The 12,791-nt window shown below is 40.6% G+C and overlaps 1 protein-coding gene across 2 annotated transcripts; it reads right to left on the reverse strand.

Moving 5' to 3' along the window:
- Positions 1-76: 76 nt before the first annotated feature.
- Positions 77-11,791, reverse strand: heg1 (heart development protein with EGF-like domains 1). Of its 2 annotated transcripts, none has more exons than XM_087829893.1 (14): positions 11,350-11,791; positions 6,039-7,059; positions 5,403-5,905; positions 4,461-4,574; positions 4,140-4,268; positions 3,946-4,022; positions 3,796-3,851; positions 3,287-3,447; positions 2,713-2,847; positions 2,406-2,448; positions 2,282-2,319; positions 2,052-2,139; positions 1,387-1,564; positions 77-1,260 (listed from the first exon to the last, which is right to left on the reverse strand). In XM_087829893.1, exons 1-14 carry the CDS (start codon positions 11,621-11,623, stop codon positions 1,117-1,119), a joined length of 2,961 nt encoding a protein of 986 aa, XP_087686019.1. In that variant the 5' UTR covers positions 11,624-11,791; the 3' UTR covers positions 77-1,116. The 2 variants fall into 2 exon arrangements, with proteins under 2 accessions (XP_087686019.1, XP_087686018.1); XM_087829892.1 differs by having other exon boundaries at positions 3,287-3,462.
- Positions 11,792-12,791: the final 1,000 nt, after the last annotated feature.

The raw sequence follows: 12,791 nt of genomic DNA on the forward strand, positions 1-12,791 counted from the left end.
TGAATAATATAAAGCGTGCCATTTATCCCAGACATATAGGATTTTAAAGGTTTAAAGAATGGAGTCCCAGAGAAAATGCTTTGTAACATTTTTATTTAAATAAGCTCATCTGACTAAAACGCCAGAATCAACACCAAGTTAGAAAATATTCAAATAAAAATAGTAATCCACGACAGAAATCGCTAATCATGATACATCTTTACATTCAAATATTTAACAACAGTAACGATACAGATTATTATTCCTCACACACTTTCATTCTTTAACATACACACGCATACACACACACACAGGCACACACACATACTTATTTAAAGCCACAGGTTTATCCCTCTAAAGTCAGTGTGTATGTACGAGATGTTATGCTACATGTCATTGATTTGGACATACAAGGAATAAATAAATGTTGGCAACAGACTACAAAGTCATTCCTAAGTTTCTACTGGCATGAAGCTAAACTTTGTTCACCCTTCAGTGGTTTGCTGTTGTCATGTTGAATCAATACTTTGCGTAAGAAGATCACAGCATTGGCACACACACATGTTAAACTTTCACTTACAGAAACGACATTATCTGTGTTTTTGCATGTCTGCTTGCTACATTTTATTTGTGGTTTATCCCTCCGAAGGATGCTGCATTATTTTTTTTATTGCGTTTTTCCCCATATCTGGTGAGCACAATGGGAACATCATGAATGCTTTTATTTATCATTAAGCAATTTTGTTCAAGCAAAGCTGTAATGCATTACCAGCCAGCAACAGCATAACTCTGGCAGCAAGAGAGGCAGACACGATGTTAACTGTAATGGATCACCGACCTACACACTGGAGCAAATTAGTATTGGTGGTTGTATGTAAGGCAGGAAAAACACATTAAATACAACATCAGCACGGTGGAAAATGCACGTGTTAACGTGAACGGGCCATGCAAAAACACTGAAACACATTTTACTCGCGAAAATGTGTACGTTTATAATGTGCTGACACACACAAACACGTATTTAGTGTGCAAATAGGGTTTGCACAGAGTGACAGAAAACCCATCCTGACAAATCCCAACTGTTAGTATGAAAAAAATGGTACGTTTCTAATAGTTTGCGTGTTCACAGTGGCCCACTCAGAAGTAGTCTCTTCTCCTTGAATCATCACTGATGAAAGATGGGTTCCACTGGGCTGGGTAGATGCATGAATGGCGAGATCCTGGGAGTCCCGGGAAGGGGTACAGGCCATTTCTGTCCAGGTCTGAGTTACGCAAGGCAGGCTGAGGGAAATAACAGAGGAAACAAAAAAAGGACTTTATCATCAACCACGCACACGGAGAAACTAAACCTTAACTTAAACAAGAGACAGAGACGTGTGAGAAGCGAGAAATGACATGTTCCCTTACAGAGTAGTAGATATCAGTCATCTGTAGCAGGTTTTTTGTGCTGCCGTTCTCTTGCATCTCTATTGTCTCTCTCCCCCACTCCATGGATATCCGGTTATTTTTAGGGAAGTCTGCGTACGGGGACATCTGCAAGTCTCCACTTTTAAAGATGATCTTATTGATGTCATTTTTGTCTTTCCTGAAAGATTCCACATTGAAAAAACTTAAACTGGATGGGTTTTTTGTTTATAAATATAGCCTGTATATAAAAGATGGATGTAGCCACCATGATGGAAGTCTCTACTTGAGTATTTTTCCTTTTTTTTTTTTTTTTAACTCAGATGTCATGAGTCAGATGTGGATCTAGTATTCCCTGAATTTTGTGCTTTTCTGACTCTAAATGGAGCCAGCAAACATCATGTTGTACATAAGACTTGAAACATGTGAATTTCACCATAAATTCATTAAGAATATACCTGCTGAGGTTATAAATTGAGCAGAAAGACCTTTTGACTTCTACAGACTTTTTGCAATAGAAGGCCTCGCCTCCTATTAATCATTAAAAGAGCGTTATTTTATGGCACTTCCACATTAAGCCCATCTTTTACATACAGATTGGGTTTATAATATAAAATAATATTATTCATTACATTTACTTTCTTGAATTAACAATAAAGCAAACTTACTTGCAGCAAGTGACAATGAGAGCAATGACAAGGATGAGGAGCAGGGCGCCCCCTGCAGGTGACACTACTACTGCAATCAGCTTGTAAACTGCAATTGCAAATAGAAACACCTTAAATATTATTCTTATTACAGTTAAAAAATAACACAAAATTACACTTAAGAAATTTAGCACATTTAAAGATATAAGAAATTCTATTTAAGATGAATACGATCGGTGGGCTTCACTTACAATTTCCACAGTTGAATCCTCCAAAACCAAACATGCATCTGAAATACAGAAATGGAATCTTCAGTTGCCTTGAACATTTTCAGAAAACAGTACTGACAAGAAAGAAAAGGAAGCAAAAACTTACAGGACACAGGTGCCATTTTCTAGTTTGTAGCCATCTCCACATTCTGAAACAAGACATTTAGTTCAGTGACTTGAAACAACACAGTTTGGTAAATAGGTTTCAAAGGCCTGGCCAGTGCTGTTTTATTCATTTTTGGCTTCCTCAGTCAAATTCTCATATAACGTGTAGCAGTCAAATTTTAGGGGAAACTGGAGATATTTTGAGACATTAATTTCCTTGATTTAACTTTTTAATTTGACTTCTCTCAGGTTGGTGACTCAAACAAAAATGCACACATGTGGCAACATGTAAATAAAGAAGAGCTTACCTAAGCAGTACAAATCGTCAAGATTGTGTTTGTAGTATCCCTCACGGCACTGGCAGTACGTGATACCACTGGTGTCCGTGCAGCTGGAGCGCTTTTTATCACACTGGGTATTCTGAGCCGCACAGAGACTCTCCGCTGGAACACAGTGCGGACAGAATTAATCTCAGCTATAAAAATCTGATCATAAAACACCATTTTTGTTAATAGTTCCCCTTTGTTTCATTGAAAAATGAATAATTTTGACATGCAGAGCTTGTACAGTATATTTTAGCATTTAGAGGCACAGCACCAGTGTCCTGTGATATGATTATACGATTACCGGTAGTGTCATGTTGTGAAATGAAGCTGTTATATGATGCTTTGAAGTTTCTGGCTTATACACATCCAAAGCTTTTTACAAATATATCACGCCACATTTCATTAAATGTTTTTATGGCTAAATTCTGCCCTCTGGTGGTTGAAATGAGACTGCCCTAAATAAAGTTTACAATAAGAGCAGTTGGAAAAACGATTTAATCAATTAAAACAAATATAGTTAATGATTTCCACTGAGATTTCTGGCTATCACACTCACCGTGGTAAGTGAGCTTGTATTTCAGGACCACCTGGCAGTGGGCTAATGCGGAACTGCAGTTTTTGAGAGACATCTGGATTCTGTTGTTGACCTCAGCGGTTGTCACATTAGCGGAGATGGAAAACGTATTAGCAACCATGACACTAACACCATCCTTCTCTCTATGGGGAGGAGATCTGAGGTCAATATAGAGAATTTGTTGGTGTTGTAAATAACAAGAAAACAAGGTTCTAATAGATTAGAGAGATCCCTTTTAACTAGCTAAGTTTCAGCATCATCAAATGAAGAAGAAGAAGAAATGCCAAAAATGCAGATCTTTGAAGTAGAATGACGAAAAACTGAGAAACAAGTAGACTTGCACTGGAAACATTACCTTATAGGATTGTAATTGAAAGATTAGTTTTTTCTGAGATTACTAACAATAATTACAACCACTTTCTTTAACTGCATATTTTAAATATATATCAAAAAATACAGAAAATGTACAGAAATTCAATGCAAAAACGTACTGCTTGGTCACTGTTGAGCGCCTGTAACCTGGGTAGGCAGAGAGTGAAACATTGAACTGCAGGAAAGACAAAAACAGGAGCATGTATAAGATATAATGCACGTAAGCTTAGTGAAGAGCAGGATATGCAGTGACGCGAACTGCCTCTCACCAGCTTGATGATCTGTCTTTGGATATCAGAGTTATGTAGTGATCCGTTGGCACTGATAGTGCAGAGAAATGTCTTAGCTATTAAGGGGGGAAAAAAAGTGTGAATTAAAAAACATAAAAGGCCTCTGAGAAAATAACTTTGACTGGAGAAAAACAAACAAACTCTAATGTCCTTTTTCTTTACATCGGTATTACCTCGGCTACATGTGCGTCCATCTTCAAGGTCAAAGCCCAGTGGGCATTCACAGCTGAATGAGCCATTCGTGTTAACGCACGTGGAGCCTTTGGGGCAGGGTTCTTGCTTTTGCTTGCACTCATCAATATCTAAACACACAGGTGTAACAATATTAAATTTGGGAAGGATTTCACCAAACTTTTACACCCTTATCACACTCTCTAAAAAGGGGTTGATGCAACATTTCATGCATTTTGTATTTTGAAAGACAAAACATGGAAAAACACACATAGTACCAATATTGTTTTTAAACTGTTGGGTAGAAGAGCAGAAGAGCTCACCCTTGTTGCAGGTCCGTCCCGTCCATCCTTGCTGACAGCTACACCTGAACTTATCCGGTTCATCACCCATACACATCCCTTCATTGTTACAAGGGTTAGGCACACAGGGGTTTCCTAAAATTTACGAGTGGATAGAGGGTGTGTTAGCATTAATCAGGGAAAATAGCATCCTTAAAAAAGCTTCGGTTTGACCTTTAAGGGCATGCGGTTTCACTCTGACCTGTCATCCATCCTCCTATTTGCAGTTTTATCTCTGTTATGCAAAGTCTATTATATTTGATAGATAATTTTTTGAGACTTCTACAACTAATTTCCATATTTTTCTGCTTCTGTAAAAGATTGATTGTTCCAAGTAGTGAATTCATCCAATCAGAAAGAAAGATCCGTGCAGAATACCAGACCCATTCACTGGGAGCTGCACGTTAAAAGCATTTCACACAAGTGCATCACTTGAAAATTCATCAGCAAATTCTTGAGACAAGAGAGAACAAATCCATTTAACAGCATCTCATTGTAAAGAAGAGTCCAAGTTATGTGTATTCATCATTATTATGTCAGTGGTACTTTTTATTTTATTGCTTAGGACGGCTGCAATCCTCTAACTGCCCCACAGAAAAGTAAAGACTGCTTTTCATATAATTAATCTGTCAATAAATTAAGGTTGAACTCTTTTTTTGCTTTATTGCAACATGCAAGAAATCAGCTAATGTCATCTACTCAGATTATTAGTCACGTTCATGACCAGGAAGCACAGTGTTTGGGGAATATTAGAACCTGTGATACACTTAATCGTTATTGCACAATCCTCTATTAGTTATAGTAAGAAGAAAACATGCAAATATGAAGAGCAACTCATACAAGAACACGATAAACACACATTTCTGCTCTGAAAGCTGAACAATAAGTCCCGTCATTTGAAGAGAAAGAAGCTGACTAACTCACTTGGAGGTGGTGGTGGTGGTGGACTGGTGTGCTGAAAATCAGGGGGCGGTGTTGTGACCACCAGCTCTGTAGGACCTCTGTCTGTCTGATTCCTAGTGGTGTGCAGAGCTTCCGTACTCTTGGTTGGGGTACTGTGGGTGTAGGTTGTAGTGATGGACTGGCTGTGAGCTGTGGTGTCTCTGCTAGTTCCCGTGCTTGTTTCGATCTGCAGGGTGGTGACATTAGTGGGGTCAGACATCCCAGTCACGGGGCCCTCCGTGTGCCTGGGTGGCGCACGTTGGGTCGGTTGCGCTGCCAGAGTGGAGGCTACCGTGGAGGACGAACTGTATAGGACAGTGGCACTGGTAGGGGACTGTAGAGGAGAGCTAGTCACGGTGCTAGTCAACCTTGCGGATGAAGTTGGAACTAGAGGAGGTGTGGTAATAGCCTCGGTGGAGGTTGTGGTGCCGGTGGTGGTGCTGAAAGCAGTTGATATGGTAGGGTCTTCTTCTGTTATCTGCGATCTGACGAAGAGAAAAATTAAACCTCAAGTCAAATGAAATCAAGTTCTGCTTCTACCTTCTTTAAAGGTACAGACTTTAAAAACTTCGAAATATTATTAATATTCATCAATATTCTTTTTTTTTTTTAGCATACCTTTCTGTAACAGTGGCAGTTGAGGTGGTGAGGAAGACGTTAGTACCCAGTGGTGGCATATCTGTCAGAGACTGATTTGTTTCAGACGTACTACTACTGACAGTAGAGGGCACTGCAGTCAGACCCAAGTCGACATTTCCCTCTCTGGTCTGCGATGAAAGCCCCTCAGTGCCACTCTGAGTGCTAGAACTGTGGTCTCCAGTTGAAAACTCTGTAGACGCTCCAGAACTAGAGCCCAAGCCTTGCTCTGTTCCTGAAATATTGGTGGGACCTCCTGCAGGTGAGGTGAAAGGAGGCGTAGAGGAAAATGACATTTGAGATTGGTCAGTGCTGGGCACTGTCACCCTGATAGACGACGTTGAGTCGGACGGCTCTTCTGATGTCGACGTGTGCTGTTGTTCGGTGGCATTGGGATGTCCAGTAATACTCTGGGTTCCACTGGAACTTGCTGGGCTCCCAGTCTCTGAAAACACTCCTTTGAACGAGTCGGTCACGTCCCTTCCAGTAATCCCTGTGGACGGGGCACTGTGGGTGTAGTTCTCAGTCTCTGTCGACTTAGGAGAAATACCCAAAGTGGAAGGAGGCTGATGGGAGTTGGAGTCTTCTGTAAAGGCAGATGAGGTGGTGTTGCTGGAGGAGGAGGTAACAGACAGCAAGGTCCTCTCCCCACCTCGGCTGGTGGTGGTGTAGGTGCTGTCGGTGAGGACGTCTGTGTGGGAGGCTGTGGCATCCCCCATTTGGAGAGTAGTGTCTGGGTTGTCTTGGAGTAGGTGGCCCTCCTCTGTAAACACCTGGGTCCTATCCTCCTCTGACACAACATAAGAGATACCTGGCGTCTTGTCTGTGTAAGTCATGTCCTTCCAGTCCCTGCTGTTGCTGTTGGTGTTGCTACTGCTGTTGCTGCTGCTGCTGGCCTCAGTGGCAGTTACAAAGTTGGAGGTAAGTGGCTCAGTAGACAGTGGATTTGCAGTCTCTATAGACCCACTGCTTGTTTCTGTAATGGACTGTGTCTGGTCTGTGCCTAGGAATAGAGAGAAAAAAATCACATTAGAAAATATTCACCAATATAAAATCCTACACTTTTGAATCAGTTATGAAGTAGGTGTATGGAGTAAAGATTTTCTATCATTAAAGAGGTCCAGTTAAGGCATGTTAAAATGTTACTTTAAATCAGGGGTATCAAATATAAGGCCTGGGGGCCAGAATGACTTCAATTTGGCATAAACCTTGGACTTTTGACTGTATTTGTACAAGTTTTACAGCTTTTCCTACTGATTAAAACCTATCCGATGGCCAATATACAATAACAAAGTAATTAATTATTAGAGTTAAAATTAGGACAATAAAATGACAAAAAGTTCTTTTTTCACCAATAACTATTGAAATTTGTGGGCTGTATGCAGCCCACCATGTAAAATAAGTTTGACATCCCTGTTTTAAATGATCTGGTAGTGATTTATTGGTAGTCACTGGACAAAATAAAGTCTGTTGTGCCACATACGCCAACTCTTGAGAAATGAATATGCACTGGCTTTCTCCTTTTCTACCATATACAGCTGGTAACTTCATGAAATTTGGCTTTGCACTGCTGCAGCCACCTAAAAATTTAAAGGCAATCTTTTTTTTAATATATACTAGCATCCTTCATCACTAGACTCAAAAGAGCGTTGCTGTACTCGCCTATATGTTGTACTTTACCTCCACCAGAGGGTGTTATCCCCGTCTCGCCTGTACAGTCTATAGTCAGAGACAAAATGCTGTCAGAATTTCACTTGCAGCATGGGCAATGATTTTGGGTGGAGAACAACTGGCAGCCAACTTGTCTACTCTAACAATGGCTTGAAGTCCTAAATATGGTGGGGACGGTCTCTGTTGGGAATCAGCCATTTCCTTCCTAAAGCTGAGTGAGCACAAGGAACTGGCAGAAAGCTGTCACAGTGGATCTGGGTGTGTGCTCATATTCAGAGTCTTTTTTAGTCCGTGTGAAAACTGTTAAGTCATAAAAATTCCCAAAACACTACCACTAAAGGGGAAGAGAATGACTTTTAAAGTAGTGACTGTTGTTTTAAACACTTTTTTCCACAGGCATGTCCTTTTTACAGCTGACAGTAGAGATAGAAAGGAACCAACAGCAGAGAGCAAGCGGGATGACATCCAGCAAAGTCTCCAGCTTGAATAATTCTCGCAAGGTTACAGTTTCCAAACATCCAAGATAATCTGAGCTTGTCCAGCACCTCTGGCCACATGTAAATAATTCATGTTCAACACATGTCAAACATTTCAGCATTCAGTTATCTATTTACACATCCAACACACGGGGGCTTAAAATTATTTTTAGCACCAACTGCTTGATAAGATGACGGCTGAACTGGGTTTCCATGTTTGTCACTGACATTTGCCTGCTGGTTGGCAGCGGTTAAACCTTTGTTTCCCTTGCAGAAAATACACTCAAAGGATTGCCTATTTTGGGAGCAGGTAGGATTTTTCCCCCTTATTTGAGAATGTTTTGATTCTGAAAAGCTTAGAGTCGCTCAACTTGAATCCCAAAGACGGATAGAAGAGTTGAAGCATCAGAAGTACTTAAGCATCAAATGTGAGACAGATAGGGATAAAGAGTGAGAGAGGTCTTTTTTTGCCTATCTTTGTGCAGTGCTGTCTTACAGCTTATCTGGCTGGTGTCCTGGACTGGAACAACACCACTCTTGAGATGAGTGTCAGTGCCACCAGCAGACAACATCCAGAACCAATGAAAGGGAGGGTTCAACAGCTAAACAGCCGGTCCACTGGGAGTCTAGGGGGAGAACTGGGCCACCAGACTCTATTTTTCCCTCTCACTTCCTCTGCATGTGTCTCTCTTATTATTTCATTTTCTCTCTCTGGATACCGTCTGGGCAACAAAACTCAGACAGGAACGTGGTGTTGGCAGCAAATGACAGACACTCCCAGATCCTCAGCTACTATCTATCTCTTAACTGTTAACACAGTTGTAGCTGCAGTCTTTTAACATCTGTTCCACTTCAGAAGCTCTATGGCTCGCATATTAATTCAAGCAAATGCAATGCATTTTGCATATTAAAGACCCTCAGATGACACCACAGTAGTGCTTTGAATAGACTGGCTTATACTCATTATGCAGGCCAAAGAGGGCAGCCAAGATGATCTTGCTAGGGTCATTGAATAAACATTAAGTGAGGAAAGTGAATCATTTCAGCCTCATCTTTCCTTTGCAGCATCTATGAAAATTCTGAACTTTATTTATACTGCAAAATGGAAGTGTGTGCAACTTTAAGAATCAAGAATCTTATCAACATAATGATTAAAAATATCTCTGAAATTCAAAGAAGCATGTGCGCTATAGTGCAACATTTGAGGTATCCTATTACCATGGAGACAAATCTTTTAAGTGTTTATTACACAGTGTGTAACTGCTGATTCTTACTTTGTACACTATATATAGTAGTTTATATAGTAATTAAGCAAAAGTTGCATTTCTAGTAGTAAAGTTGAAAGTTTGTTGAAGTTTAAGGGCAAAACTATCAAAATAAAATGACTTAGTCATCGGTCCAGCTATTACTGGATGTTTTATGGTACATTATTATTTGTGATACTGGCTGTGATGTTAAATATTATTTTCACATATGCCCCAGCATCAAAACCCTCCTTCTTCCCGCTGGCAGGAGTGTAGCTTAAACCAGCTGTGGTAGAGAAGAAATGTTCTTCCAGTACAGCAGCGTTATGCCTAAACCCTTCATTTAAGGGATAAGAGTGCTATCGGCTCTGCAAAGTAGAAATATCAGAAGTTAAAGTCCTTTCTCTATCTTTTATTGCTTTGAGTCAGTATGGCAATAGTTCAGGAATTTTATGAGGCATGCTTTTCTTCTTATAGTACGATGGATGATGTTTGGCTTTGTGCACAGGAAATCAGACCCAAAATCCAGTTCTTTCATCCAAACTTCTGAAGGTAGTCATGGAGTGCTTAGGATGTGGATTCCCTCCTCCTCTTGCACCAAATGCTCTAAATACTTCAACTGCAGGTTCCTCTGTATTAGTAACATCTCTGCCAAGCAAAAAGAATCACGCTTCAGCTCTCATGCTCTCATTCCTGTCCAGACGAACCGCATGTTTATGATCGTTTTATACTGCAGCATAAATGAGTGTCATACAGCAGTTTAACCACTGGATGCTCGGGTCCAGGTGGGTATAAGCCGATGAACAAATGTTACGGCTTTCAACACCTCCTGCTAAACAGGAAGCCGGCACCTGTAGTATTACGTCAAGTTCGAATGCAGATAAGATGTGACGAGTGATAACCTCGTCAGTAGATTCTCCAGTGTTTACTAAGCATTGAGCGAATGCATCTGTTCTGATAACCTCGTCAATTTTTAAAGCTGTCACAGTTCATGGCAAATACTCTGTTTACCTACAGTGGTGAGACTTGAACTTGTGTAATGGTTTGAAGGAGCTCCAGGAGTTGAATATGAGCCACAAACTATTAGCTTTAGGGCCTCATTTCTGATAACACTAATCTCAAGATCTTTGGGTTTTGAACCAGTGGTTGTACACAACAGGGAACTTGAAATGAAAGTAAATGTGGTAAAATTGTTTTTGTTTTTTAAACCGTTATAACACCAGTCAATGGATATACATTACTTCAGCTCTATACAGTTTGCCATTGGCAAAGCAGCTTAAGAAAATTAATTCTAGCAGCCTTTCTAAACACAATTTCACAAAATACATATAAATATAAGTGTGTGAATGTGTGTTTGAATGGGTGGATGTGTAAAGTGCTTTGGGGTCCATAGGGACTAAGTAAAGCGCTATACAAATACAGGCCATTTACTATTTACCAAATACCATTTCTTAAAGTGGGAAAAGCACCTAACTTATGTGTGTAAAAGTTTTGATGGTCATAAACACATCTACAAGAGCCATTTCAGGATAGGATTAGAAAATAGGCTTTGGGACAGTTATAGTGAGGCATATGGCTGGAATACTGCACACCTGGCTAAATCTGGCACACATGCACGATGAGACTAAGCACGTGTTATTATTTCATTTTCAAAAATAAAACAATACACAGCACAGTCACAAATAACCGAAATGGAAACTTTGTGTTTAGACATTTTTCTTTTAAAATCATACTTGTCAATAATAGAAGACCACTGACTTACAAAATAATGTTGGAGGATCTCAAAGGAACTTTTATGGATCCTTTTATGTTACCTCACTTCAACAGGCCGAAATGAAAAGGAGATCTTTTCTATCATTGTGCAGCACTTGCCACTGCAGGCCGCACACTCGGCGCTCTTACCGAAGTTTCCAGCAGTAGCAGCGTGAGTTTCTGCAGCGTGCCTGAGCAGGAGGTTTCTCTGTGATGGTGTTAAAGTCTCGCTGGAGTATGAATTTGAAGTTGCGCTGTTTTCCATGCTTCTGACTTCATCCGTGGCCACCGAGTCAACCAGTCCTGGAGTTGCCGCATTCGTGCTGTTGTTACTGGGGGTCCCAGCCCGGAGGGGCCCCGGCAGACCCAGATGGAGGACCAGAAGAGACAAACCGAGGACGTGATTCAAAAACCACGTTTCCATGATTTTTTTAAGACCCCCCAAAACGGTCGCCGATAGTTTCCGTGAAGTCGAGTGAATGTCGGAGAGTCTCCCGGGGACACCATGGGAGGAGCGCTTCGGCGTTTAGTTAAGTTTTAATGGGAAATGAATAAATCCTGGTAAAGATCCGGAGGAGATCCGCAGCTCAGACGGCGGGGAGCGGAAGATAACAGAGCCGAGGCAGCAGCCTGTTATCTCAGCCCGGGCTCCTCCTCCTCCCCGCACACACACACACACACACACACTGAGAGTCCCGTTACTGAGCCCAGTAGCGCCTGTGTTGTCTGCAGGTGTCGGAAGCTTTGCCCATAAATATTTTCCTTTTCAAGCCACAGAAGACGTGAAGATTTTAAGAGCTGTTAGTTACTCACATCACCGAATAATCCCTCTACTCTGAGTGTTACGGTAGCCTATCATTACCTGCTGATAATAACCTGTAATCACAGGCTATAGTTGTAAAAATCACTTCTGTTGTTATATAGAGTCTTAACCACAAAGATACCCATCTCTCTCTCTCTTTTTTAAAATATTATTTTATTGTTTATTAGTTCGTATCTTGAGATTTATTTCCCCACAGAACTTTTCTTTTTCATCATTCAAAACCCTCATATGTTGGCTTTCCAGTTGGGCGTGAAGTAAAAAGAGTTTCCCCCCCCCCCTTTTCTGTTAGTGCAATCACGTCACAGCAGGTTTTAAAAAAGTGATAAAATCATGTGGAATTCTCTCAGCGGGTCAGTCCATCTGCTGCAAGAATCCTTGGTCTTCATGTTTACTGCTTAGTTACTCTTTTGTGACTCAGACTGTATGTTTGTAGTCATTGTCAAGCTGTAGAATGAGCTTGTATATACATATCCACAGCACATTCCACTTTTCCACACATTAAAATATTTCTATTTTAGGTAGAGCCAGACTGAACTACCAGGCAGACGTTCGTGTGCTCTGGTTGGGATCAGAGGAACATCTGGGGGAATTGGAGTTCGTTTTATGGGTAGAATAACAGATAACTCTTTAGGTGACAAACATTATTTATAGCACATTTTATTCCAAGGGAAACTGTAATTAATATGTCCTATTCTGCAGTTCATTTGTTCATTTTGTAGGCTATTAAGCAACAAAAAAAAGAAAAAAGAAAAAAAGAGAGAAACATGCA

This window comes from Neolamprologus brichardi, chromosome 16, assembly GCF_056152115.1.
Source record: "Neolamprologus brichardi isolate AB-2024 chromosome 16, ASM5615211v1, whole genome shotgun sequence".
Taxonomy (NCBI): domain Eukaryota; kingdom Metazoa; phylum Chordata; class Actinopteri; order Cichliformes; family Cichlidae; genus Neolamprologus; species Neolamprologus brichardi.

Coding starts and splice junctions, on each gene's coding strand:
- heg1 (XM_087829892.1), bottom strand. CDS start 11,623: ATGGAAACGTGGTTTTTGAATCACGTCCTCGGTTTGTCTCTTCTGGTC. Junction 3,463..3,795: donor CGCTCAACAGTGACCAAGCA/GTACGTTTTTGC, acceptor TATTGACCTCAG/ATCTCCTCCCCATAGAGAGA. Junction 2,320..2,405: donor GAAAATGGCACCTGTGTCCT/GTAAGTTTTTGC, acceptor TCTGTATTTCAG/ATGCATGTTTGGTTTTGGAG.